The sequence below is a fragment of the Notamacropus eugenii genome, chromosome 3 (genome assembly GCF_028372415.1).
Source record: "Notamacropus eugenii isolate mMacEug1 chromosome 3, mMacEug1.pri_v2, whole genome shotgun sequence".
In the NCBI taxonomy this organism is placed as follows: domain Eukaryota; kingdom Metazoa; phylum Chordata; class Mammalia; order Diprotodontia; family Macropodidae; genus Notamacropus; species Notamacropus eugenii.
Genome location: NC_092874.1, coordinates 241,803,861 through 241,816,774, shown reverse-complemented (window position 1 = coordinate 241,816,774; position 12,914 = coordinate 241,803,861). Strand labels below are relative to the sequence as shown.

At 36.3% G+C, this 12,914-nt stretch overlaps 1 protein-coding gene across 1 annotated transcript in view; it reads left to right on the top strand.

Moving 5' to 3' along the window:
* Positions 1-12,914, top strand: part of WIF1 (WNT inhibitory factor 1) — a 109,860-nt gene that overhangs the window by 75,159 nt on the left and 21,787 nt on the right. Inside the window, exons 5-7 of the mRNA XM_072655277.1 lie at positions 1,865-1,960; positions 3,482-3,577; positions 11,923-12,018. Coding sequence (XP_072511378.1) covers positions 1,865-1,960; positions 3,482-3,577; positions 11,923-12,018 — 288 coding nt within the window. The remainder of the gene's footprint in view (positions 1-1,864; positions 1,961-3,481; positions 3,578-11,922; positions 12,019-12,914) is intronic.

The window sequence follows — 12,914 nt, the reverse complement described above, 5'->3', positions numbered from 1 at the left end:
TTCTTTGGTTTATCAAATAAAATCAAGCATATTTTATTATTGTTTATAAGTTCTTATTTGTGTGAAATAGCATGTTTTGTAACAGTTATAAAAATGTTGATCTCAACAAATGGCTGAAAAAGAATTATGAGTATCATGAATGATGTCACATTTTGGGAAGTTTTACATAGAAAAAACTCAATCACATTAATGCTATTGTAATGGTCATTATTTTTACAAATTATAAATGAAACAGGGGCCATGACAAACATATGTAGCAGGTTTTTCAAATTGGTGATCCATATGTAGCCTAAGTGCAGTCATTACCCCTCTCCATCTGCTCCTTGACTTGGTATTTTATTCATTCATTATTTAGGTTCTAAGGAAATCAAGGAGCATGTTTGGATATATCCTCATGAGCTTATTAAAATGGCAAAATATCCATCATTAATCAATCAATTATCTCTGAGCTACCAACCCAAATATTACTTATTTAAAAAGTGAAGAAAACTCTTTTCCCATAAGCTTCATTCATCTGTTTCTATATACATTATGCATATGTGTATGTGTGTTTGTGTATGTATATATTCAAGTACGTGTATATATATGTATGTGTATATGTGTACGTATATATATATATATATACATATATCAATCCCTCATCTCCTTTTCTTAAACAAATATTAAATTTATTGGCTATACAAACAATAAATTAAATAATAAAGATACAAATAGTTAATTACAACATAGCAGCTATAAGTAAAATTACAGTCAGAGTCAACTCTAACCATTATAACTACTGCCAATTTTTAAATTATGAAAACATAGTTCTCCCATCCAGTTTGCTCAGGATAGGTGCCAAAGTGATTTAAAAATTCTCTTTATAATGTTTCTTTACAAGCTAAGAGTCTTACAGGAGGGAAGTCCTCTTAGTTCTTTATGGTTGCGCCTCACCCAATGTCTCTTCAAGTAGGGCAGCTGAAGCAGACTAGACTCACTATGAAACTGACCTTCTCTTCACTCCTCACAGTAAAGAGCTAAACAGTAACCCCTCAAGATTCCATTCTTCCTTAAAGCTACAGGAAAAGTATCCAGAGCCATTATGGGGGGGGGGGGGGAGGCGGTGCTATTATATTATACTTCTCATAGTCCTTCTCCAGTTAAATAAACTCCTTGAAGGGGGGAATGTCTGAATGCAAATTGTATTTGCATTCCTAATGCTTAGCAGAATGCCTGGCATACAGTAGGTAATTTAATAAATGCTTGTTGATTGATTGATTATTGCATGGGATGGATATAAGGTTGACAGACTTCATTTATGAATTCTTCCCATCTCATTTGGCTTCTTCCTTGCTATCAAGAAGACTGCTAGATGCAAAAGAAAAGACAATTGTGTATTTAAAAATATAAACACTTTTAGTTAAATAAAGGGGACAGTGACTGCATATTTCTGTTAATATTTGTACAAGGAAATGAATGGAATTTGAAACTGAAATGTCATTCCAGCTTCCAAATACAAATATTTGTATTTAGAAACTATGTAATTCAATCCAACATTTTTAAAGAGAACACTGTTTTGGATGGTAAAAGGCTCATACTTTTCCTTCCTTCTTTCCTTGCTCTGTTCTCTGTCATAAGTTAGAATGGGTAAAGTTTCATATATTGAAGGAGAAGTGTGTGTGATGGAGAATGAAAGTGGGTGGGAAGAATGAGAGGTACAAGCAAAGATACAGGAAAACTAATATATGTCATTGTCAAATGGATTATTACTATTGATACCAACAAGAAAATGAAAGCCTCAGATTCTTTTCATGTTGGGTATGAGTCACCTAACTTTTTAATGCATCCAGAGCCTTAATGTTAGAATTATTTCTATTTGCTCAAGCTGAATGCCCAGGAGGGTGCAGAAATGGAGGCATCTGCAATGAAAGACGTGTCTGCAAATGTACCGATGGATTCTACGGGCCTCACTGTGAGAAAGGTAGGAAAGATCAATGTCTCACTGCTTTTTTCTTGTCTTGGTATTCCTGGGACACCAGTAGAGTTGCAGGCACTGGGTAGGCACTTCACAAAGCTTTGCTGATTGACTGATCTTGGTTTCTTTCTTTCTTTCACGTAACTTGTCCATGACATAGTTGTATATAAAGAGAGACTCAGAGATACTATAAATATACCTTCTCTTGTTTTAAGTCACTTAACTGTAATCACTTCAGTGTGCATTAATAAAATCTCAGAAAATCACAGAAAGTCTATGTGGGAAATGGAAATTCTTTCCTCAAACAACTATGGCTGTTGACTTCTTCAGTCACTTGTGTAATAGTAAAACTGGAAGACCATAACTCCATTTGGTCCCACATGCCATCATTAAAGCACCTAAGGATAAGCTTATAGGGCTATATAATACATTAGGGATTTTCTTCAATCCTGTGAACTGTTAACAAGCCACTCAGTCTCAAGTTGAATATTCAATAATGTTCATTTCCACTTTTTCAAAAGTAGCTCTAGTCACCAATATCTAACCATACATCATAAAATGGTTATGGGTCTGAGAGTTGATAAGCACCATTAAATGTTTAATGCACATTCCACCTTTGGGGGAAAATGGTTTGTTTAAAGGCTCTTTTATGAAAAAAATAACCCAACAACACAGAGGAACAACATGGTAGAGTGACTAGAAAGCCCACTTCAGAATCAGAAATCATAATTATTGTATGTGACTTTGGACAAGTCACTTAACTTCCTAGTACCACAGGAAATTTTCTAAGATGTTCAGTTGCAGAGAAGGTGCCTATTTTTTTTTCTTTTTTTGAGGCAATAGGGGTTGTGACTTGCCAAAGGTCACATAGCTAGTAAATGTCTGAGGGCTGGATTTTAACTCAGGTCCTCCTAACTCCAGAGCTGGTACTCTATCCACTGTACCACCTGGCTGTCCCCCTATTTCATTTGATAGAGAGAGTGTTCTCATTGGGAGTTCCAAAAAGCCAATAAAATCACAGATGAGATCCAAAAAAAGAGAAAAGGAAAAAGCCACAAACAAGAAAATAACTGATCATTACAAATGTTTAATTATTAACTCATTTGGCCAAAGAAAACTTTTTCATTATTAAAAACATGAAGTATGAACATTTTGTATTCTTTTTCTTGGCATTTTAATTGGGGAAGGATGACTTGGATGTTTACAGTAAAGATTATAGAAATAATTCGGCAAAAAGATATGTACCTAACTTGGAGACGAGAATGTATTAAGCTCCTGATATGTGTCAGATTCTGTGATTAAGCTGCTGTTCTGATGGAAAGATCTGTGAATTCTCTGAAATCTTGAAAATGATGGAGATTGTATCAATAACATTATTTCCACCAGAAAAACTCTATCTGATTGCAACCTACTTGACACTTAAACTTTTAGGGTCAGAACAAATAAACAGGTCTGTTACTAATTTAGCAAAATGGCCATGCTCTCAAATCTTATTTGCCTTTCTTCATGATTCTCTCTTTCATTTAGCACTCTGTGCACCACGATGCATGAATGGTGGTCTCTGTGTTACTCCTGGCTTGTGCATCTGCCCACCTGGATTCTACGGTGTAAATTGTGAAAAAGGTAATACTAATTATTGTTTTAGAATAGCAATTTATTTAATGACTAAAAAAAGATTTAGACATTTTATTGATCCTCATAGTGAGAGGCAAACAGTGGTTCCAGGGGTGAGGAACCTGTGGCCTTGAGGCCACATATGATCCTATAGTTCCTCAAGTGTAACCCTTTGACTGAATCCAGACTTCACAGAATAAATTCCTTTAATAAATAAATAAATCTGTGAAATTTGGATTCAAAGAGCCACAATTGAAGACCTAGAGGACCACAGGTTCCCCATCCCTTGCATTATCCTAGAAGAGATTTACCACTCAGTCACATGAAGCAACTTGTCTCCTTCTCGGAGTCTTTTTAGGATAGTTTTTCATTCATGTCATTTTTATTAAATAAGGATATCCCTTAGGGCTATGCCCTGGTCCGTTTTCTCTTTTCGCTTTATTCTATCTCATTTGCTGATCTCATCAGTTTCCATGTGTTAAACAATCGTACAAAATCCACTTCTTGAATTTCCCATATCTGGATATCGAGCCCTGGACTCTCTTCTGAGCTCCAGGTCTATATCACCAACTGCCATTTAGACATCTCAAATTGTGTGACTCATAAACCTCTCAAAATAAGAAAAAAAAAACAGAACTCATTCTCTTCTTCCTTCCCTACCCCCAATCTCCCTTTAAGTCTAAACTTTCCTATAATTGTTGAGAATAATCTTTCCAGTGATCCATGCTCATAAACTTGATGGCACCTTTGCCCTGATTCATTATTCTCATTCATCTCACATACCCAATCTTCTGCCAAGTCTTGTCATTTTTACCTTCATAGCATCTTGTGTATATGTCCACTTCTCTGCATTCACACAGCTGCCACTCTGGCACAGTCTACATCACCTCACACCCAGACAATTGCAATTCAGTATTTCTTAAATGGGGACTCCTGCCATTAATTTTTTCACTCTCTTGTGTAATAGAGAAAAGATCTTTTCAATATTATGTTCCTTAGTGGCATGAAATTAATGTTTAGGAGTCATACATTCAAAGGTTAGTGTCATCTCTCTTCCTACTCTACATTACTGAAAGTCATACTCCTGGGTAACTTGTTTGCATAAATGTGATTTTATTGGCTTGGTTAGCCCAAAAGACAATCAACTGAATATTTTGTGTGCACATGTGTTTTTCCTTCAGCTGTCTTTCAGTCATCAGTGATGCTCAAGCATTGTTGAAAGAGTATCTACCCTAGAAACTCAGAACATTAACTTTTTGGGAATATCTCACCTCTTGGATTGAAGATTTTCCTACTTTGCTTTTAGCTCACATTAGACTGTTCTCTGGAAAATCTTGTGAAATTCCACTTGGCCCCTCTATAGAAGCTGGGAGCATTAAAAATGGTGTTCATCTCCTCAAACAAAAGGGGCTTTTATTATTCAAAAAAGGGGATAAAAGAAGCTTTTGAAAAGTTTCATTTCAGAGTTGGCATGAAATTAGTACCTCCTCCATATATGAAGAAATGTTAATAGGTAACTCCTTAGCTTTTTGAGTCATCAGAAATAAATATCACATTGCTTGTCTTTTCAGTTGATAGGGGAAGGGATGGGAGGGAGGAAGAGAATTTGGAACCCAAAATTTGAAAGGAAAAGAATGCTAAAAATAAATAAATCATCAGTTGAAAAATATATTTTTTAAAAAAATGAATACAGAGAAGTATGGGAAAGCTTAAATGATCCAATACAAAGTGAAGCAAGTAGGATCAGGAAAACAACATATACAATGATACAATGGAAATGGAAAGAACTCCCCAAGAATACAGTAAAATTAAAATGATTAAGCCTGCTCCCAAAGAAGAAACATATGACTGTATCTCCCTCCGTTCATTGTAGAAATAGTATAGAATTGGTTTGGACTCATGGATGGTGTGTTGGTAAATATTTAACAACCAGCTCTCTAAAAAAAATTACTGCATGCTTTTAAATTTAACCTGCATTGTTAACATTTTCTCCATCACTTTCTTAAGTCTAGACAATCAGTAAAACAAATCAAGAGTAGAGAGAACTTGGAGCTCAAAGTTTTAAAACTGAATGCTAAAAATTGTTTTTACATGTAACTAGAGAAAATTTATTTTAAAAATAATAAATAAATATTTAAAAAAACAAAAACAAATCAAGACCTCATGTGGAGTGTTTGTGTGCTAGAGCTAGCTCAGTCCAATTTGCAGTTTGAGTATTTAGCTGACTGAGCAGGTACAAGCTAGATTCAGCACACAAACACAATAAATCAAGTCTTGATTTATTTTACACTATTCACACTGAAAATTTAACCATCGAGTGAGCCAGTAAAAGCTTGCTCTAACATACTTCTCCATATAGTGTTAAACCTGACTGGTGTGCTAGTCAGTTTTGCTGAACTGTTCCCCACCACCCATCATTTTTTTTAAAAAGTTATTTATTATCAAGGATGAATCTATGGATAGAGTAAGGGAAATATGTTGAAAAATCTAGTTGAGATTAACCCCCAAAAATCAATTAAAATTTTATTTTATTTAAATAAAATAGAAAGAAATTTCACTTGAAAGCAGGAGTTCTTAACCATTTTTGTGTGTCCTGGACCCCCTTGGGTAGTATAGAAAAGTCTATGGATCCCTTTGCAGAATAATGTTTTTTTATGCCTAAAATAAAATACATAGGGTTAGAAAGGAAATCAGTTACCTTGAAATACAGTTATCAAAATACTTTAAAAACTATTTCAAAGAACATGGATTAAAAACCCCTGCTTTAGGAGACCAGAAGTTAATTATTTACCTAATTCCCATTCTTAAGGAAAGTCACTTCATGTCTCTTTTGGTTTCCTTAACTAGGAATTACTACAGACCTATTTTCCTAAGGACTGGGAGCTTTATTTAGGGATTTAAAACTCTTATATAAGTTCTAACTGGCATAGCCAGTTAAGTAGTTTTGTCAGATTTTTTAATCTGAGAGAGCCTGTGAAGCATGAGCAACGTCTTCAACACTCCCATTCCAGGTCAAGGACTGGTGGTTAGTGACATCACAGAACCACGGAACATTAGAGGTGAAAGAAATGTCTATTGCCATCTATACTAACCCATACCTGTAAAGTAATTGCAATTATGCAAGTGACCCAGACTCTGCTTAAGCACCGCCAAGGTGGAGGGAAGAATGAAAAGAAAAATTGGAAAAGCATTCCTTCCTGAAGAAGTCTACCTCATTTATAGATCTGAGTTTTAGAAAGTGGTTTTTTTTCCTAACATAAAACCTAAATTTGCTTCTACTCAATTTCCACTCAGTGTTTCTAGTTCTTCCCCCTTGAACTTTGGTTCCCTACCTCACAGAGTTATTATGAGGATCACAGAGATATAAAGCACTTTGCAAATTTTAAAATACTATATTTTTGTTGTTCAGTCATGATCCCATATGGGGTTTTCTTGGCAAAGATACTGAAGTGGTTTCCATTTCCTTCTCCAGCTCACTTTACAGATGAGACTTGTCCAAGGTCACACAGCTAGTAAGTGTCTGAGGCTCGATCTGAGCTCAGGTCCTCCTCACTCCTGGGAAGGTGCTTTATCCATTGCACCACCTAGCTACCCCCAAAGCCTCTGGAGCCACTAATAAATAACCAAATTGCCTGTTTTTAGAAATTAAATTCTTTTCTTTTCATTTTTTCTCCCTCTGGCATTTTGAAGAACAAAATAAAGGGGAGAGAAAGATGAAGCATTCAACCTATGAATGTCCCTTGCCAGGGTGTTCAGTAAAAGCCAGCACATGACTACATTATCACATCCATTTTCTACATCATAGTGGCTGGTGGATGCTTCCATTCATTTCCACATGAAGAATCTCAATGTCCTCTCCTATGTTTTTTTTTTCCTTCTGTCTGGCCCAATGGTATGCTTATAAACATTTAACAACCAGTTCTCTGAAAATGTACGACACACTTTTAAGGTTTAATCTACATTATCACCATTTTTTTGATCACTTTCTTAGGTTTAGACAATCAACAAAACAATAAATCAGACCCTAATTTGTAGTATTTGTTGATTTCTGAGGTATGAAAATTGACACTGAAAATTTGATAATTAGTTCTCTCAAGAGGTATAAATTGATCTAGCATATCCCCAATCTGCTCTGAATCTTGCTACTTCTCCCTCTGCAAGGCTAGGGCCTGGACTAGTGATTTAACTGGTATAGGAAACTCCCAAATAAGGAAATTCTTTCTGCCAATACAGGTCATCCATCACTTTCACTGCAAATTATATAGTCTTAGAGTTACATGAGACACTGAGAAGACTCAGGATCACACAGCCAGTATGTGTCTGAAATGGGACTTCAGCTCAGGGTTTCCTACTTTCAAAGCCTGATAAGACTAGCTTTCTAGCCACAAACCTCTCTCTCTCTCTCTCTCTCTCTCTCTCTCTCTCTCTCTCTCTCTCTCTCTCTCTCTCTCCCTCTCTCTTTATATATATATATATATATATATATATATATATATGTCTGTCTGTCTGTATATAAATATATATACCTGTATATATTAAAATCACCTCCTTCATAGAATCACAGATCTAGAACTGAAAGCTAGAGGTGATGTAGCCTCACCTCCTCATTAAAGATGAGGAAACTAAAGTCCCCAATGTTGGATGCCTGGTCCAAGATCCAAGAGAAGTCTGGGAGGCAGAGGGAGAGGTGGAATTCAATCCCAGTACCTCACAGTCAGATCCATCACTCTGGCGCCTATATCATGAGTCAATGTCTTCTCATTTAGCATCAACCTCAACTTGGAAAAATCTCTGGTGTTGTCATCTTCTCATCTTAGATAAATTTCTACTTTCTTTTTTTATTTTCAACTTTTAAAAATGCTTTTATTTTATTCTGAACTTAAGAAATAAAACAAGCATTTTCATAACATAGCAGAATAGATATTGTCAACTTCACTTTCCTAGGAATTTCATATTTTATTTAATTTCAATGACATTAAGCACCTACTATGTGCAGAATATCATGTTAGGTCTTGTGGAAGATATAAACCAATACAGATAATTATAACATAGAAAACTGCATTTATTATGATAATTGCATTAAGGAGGCATAAACAGAGTGTCATGAAATCTGAGGGACAAAGTTGTTATTGAGTGGGGGATGCAATTTAGGCTTTAAAGGGTAGGTAGAATTTAATAGGCAAAGAGAAGATACACAAAGCATAGAAGCATGGGGAAGAGAGTAAGCAAAGTGACAAGGATAGAAAACCACCAGGCATGTTTGTGGACAGAGAGTAGACCAGTTTGGCTGGTGTATAGAGTGTGTACTATGAGATAATACTGGACAAGTGGGATGGTGCCATACTGTGGAGGCTTTGAATGCCAGACATAGGAGCTAGAGCTTTACTTATATTTGACCTCTTTTGGACTGATTAATCCAGAATTAAATCTTCTGGATCACCTTCTTTGTCTGCTCCTTCTTCTTCTCATTTTTCTCTTCTCTTTCTCCTTTTTCTTCCTCTTCCTTCTTCTTCCCTTCCTTGTGATCTCCAAGCACTTTCATCCTATTTTAAAACCCTCTCCTTGATCCAAAATATTCTGTTCATCAAGTTCAAATTAATGGCATGGTGTCTTCTGACTCATTCAAACAATCTATTTTCCCTGACACATCTTTCAGGTCCTCTACAATTGGCCTCTTTTAATCCAGTTACATTAACCTTATTTTAGGATGCCTAATTTCCCACTCCTCTTGATCTTTTTCCACACCACATTATAACTTGTCATTCAAGAAATCTGATACATGATACTAGAACTTCTGGAAAACTTCAGATAAAAAAATAAGCAATGATAATAAAAGAAATAAGTAGAAAATCTAAAAAAACTAATTATATGCTTCTATTTCTCCTCATACCAAGACCTATTTTGCTAAAATATTTGCTTCCACTGGTAGAAATTGTGATTTTCCTGGGGAAAGAAATTTTGTAGCTTTAGAGGCAGACTGGGGCCTCAGAGTTAATTTAGTTATAAGATTAGAGTATAACAGGAGTGGGATGCTATGGGGAGTAAAGTGGTTTACTCACTCATTCACACCTACCCTCCTATTGTAAAGGGCAATTAACAACTCTCAGAAACAATCTGAGCATTCATGATTTATTAGCTAGGTATGCAAAAGAATGGATCAGTGGATGCCCCAGTTAATCCAAAGACCCTGAATATGAAAGAAAGCAAATTTTTATACTCCTCCAAAATAAAATAAATCCCCAAAATTCAACTAATTATAACCAAAACAATTAACCAGGATACAAAATTAGGTAATCTAATTTCTAATTAGAGGAAAATTTAGGACTTTTCCGAGTTAGGAGGAAGAAAGAATAAGTTTTGGTCCAGTTGGGAGGAGGATGGGTAGGTTTTGGGGTTCCCTATTCATAAAATGAAAATATGTTGATTACATCCACCTACATATGCAAAACAATAGATGGCTTATATAATCTAATTTCCCATGGATGGATAACAGAAAAACAACACAATGGTGGAGCACACATGTAGCAGCAAAAGAGAGTCAATGTTCAAAGGTAAAATGAGATTGGTCCTGATTCTCACAGTACACTAATTGCATTTTATACCTAGTATTCACTTTATCTTATCACTATTAACTCATTGCCTGATGGTTTTCCTCAGTATAAACATTCTTTTTTTGCTCTGGGAAGTTATGTCCAAAAAAATCTAAAATTCGGGAGGAGAGAGTGTTTGCTTTGCTTTGTTTTGTTTTGTTTTTAGCTGTGAGCCCCCAGTCCCAGAGGGCACTCTGGCAAAACATCTCTATCTCTTTTTTCCCTGAGGATGTTTCCCCTTAATTGTTGCCTTCCAACAATATTTCCAATAAGTATGACCAGACCAGCAAATGTCTATAGTTCACACAGTTTATGAAAACAAAATAAGCATTTAAAACAAAGAAAAGTAAATAGATTGTCCCTGTGTCTGAAGGTTTCAGGGATGGAAAGGAAATGCAGAATTACTACTTTGGGGTCTATAGTGGTTAGAGTGACACAGCCTCTGTCCAATATCCCTTATACCCACTTGGCCCAAACAGCCTCCCTTCTCCCAGGTCCATTCTCCTATTCCCATATTTTTGTGTTCTCAACTCCACATGCCCTCTCACCCCCATTCAGCTCCATGCATGCTCCACGAGTCTATGCAACTCATTAGGAACTGTGTTCTCCTGAATTTACTAAAACTTTGTTCATCACAAATTGTTCCACTTCCTTTTAAGGATGGTTTGAGGGCATGGCTAGACATTCTTTGACCAATGTCATTGCTCTCTTTCTAATTCACTCAAGAGACTTGTTCACACTTCATAAAGGGATCCCTGAGGCATGGTCACATTTTTTTTTTTTGTTAGTTTAACACCTAATAATTGTTTTTTTACTTTCTGTGATTAGGTCCTGGGGTTTCAGAGATCAATTGTTTAGTCTACAATCTTAGATTTAGAGCCACAAGGCACCTTAGAACCCTGTTAATCCAACCCCTGAATTTTCCAGGTGATGAACTGAAGTTCAGAGAAGTTAATTGACTTACCCAAACTCACACAGAAAGTAATTAGTAGAGAGGGCACTTAATCTCAGACCCTCTGACTCCAAATCTAATATCAAGATCCCTCATTTTATAAATGAGTAACAAAGGCCAAGAGAGACGGTTATGTGCCCAGGGTCACACAAGTAGTATGTGTATTATATAGTATGTGTATAATATACAGATAGAGCCAGAATTGGAGCCCATGTCCTCTGACTCCAACTGCTTCACTCTGTGATCCATTTCACAGATGAGAAAATAGAGACCTAGAGCAGGCAAACGACATGCCAAGGATCACATTGGTAGTTAGGAGGCCATCAATGACTTAAACTCAGGTCCTCAATTCCAAATCTTTTACTCTTTTGCTCACATTCTCCTGTACCACTCTCCAGCCAACAGATATTCCACCAGTCACTCCTAATCACCAAATTGAAGAAATGGTTTTAATTGATGCAGCTGCTAATATCAATATTGACTTAAAAAGGGGGGTGATGTTTCTATCTGAAAATAGTGAACAACTTTCAGCTGTTTATAAAAACATCTCAAGAATGGACAGTATCTTCAACTCCTTTTTCTCCTAAATTTAAGACATAAATGTCAAACTAAAAGCCCTCAATTATGAAACTGAAACAGATGAAAATGTAATTAGGAAATGTTGAAAAAAATAAATAAAAATACAACATAACATAGATAATGTTCATTTGTGGCTAAGTCAATATGTAGCCAGCAGACATCAGTTTCTAACTGAGTTGAGGCCACTGATTTAAGCTCAGCGTCTAACGCAGTACCCTCTTGTTATCTTTCAGCCAACTGTTCAACAACATGCTTCAATGGAGGAACTTGCTTTTACTTAGGAAAGTGTATTTGTCCACCAGGACTGGAGGGAGACCACTGTGAGATAAGTGAGTGTTTGATTTTCTGTGTTCCATTATTTTATATATCCATAGAATTTCAGGATTGGAAAGATCCATGAGGATGACTTTCCATTTAACTCTAAAAATATTTATTGTCTGTTGTGTACAAAATGCTATACTAGCATCTCATAGTAGCATGGGCAGTTAGGTGGTGCAGTGGATAGAATGTTGGGTCAGGAGTCAGAAAGATTCATCTGCCTGAGTTCAAATCTGGCCTCAGCTACTTACTAGCTGTGTGACCCTGGGCAAGTCACTTAACCCTGTTTGCCTCAGTTTCCTCATCTTTAAAATGAGTTAGAGAAGGAAACGGCAAATCGCTCCCTAGTAGTATTGCCAAGAAAATCCCAAATGGAGTCAGGAAGAGTTGGACACGACTGAAAAATGATTGAACATGGTGGCATGGAGATGACCCTGGGTTCTTGAATGCTATGTCAATGAACCAAAATTCTGATCATTCCTACCAAGAGGGAAAATTATCATTTAAAGGCCTATTGTGATGGACAGCGCATCTCTCAACCAAGAATCAGAAGACTATCATAAGATGATTGACCCTATGGTGATGGATGCTTTAGGCTATGATAATCCACAAAGACTTTCTACTAAGGTATGCAGAGGCTATACTCTAGTTTGGCAAAACATGTACCCATGTAGATGAAATCATGAAGACTTGAAACATTGAATTATGTATGACAAGGCACTGTCCTAGGCCCTGGGGATACAACAGTGAAATAAGACAGTGACTGACCTCAAGGAGTTTAGAATCACTGGTCGTTATCCTGAAGCACTGAGCCTTCCGCTGAAGGATGCCTGCTGCAAACATGAGGTGATCTGAGGGGGTCAGAATTAGAAGCAATGGCTGAGAAGTGAGGAATTCAGTTTTCCAG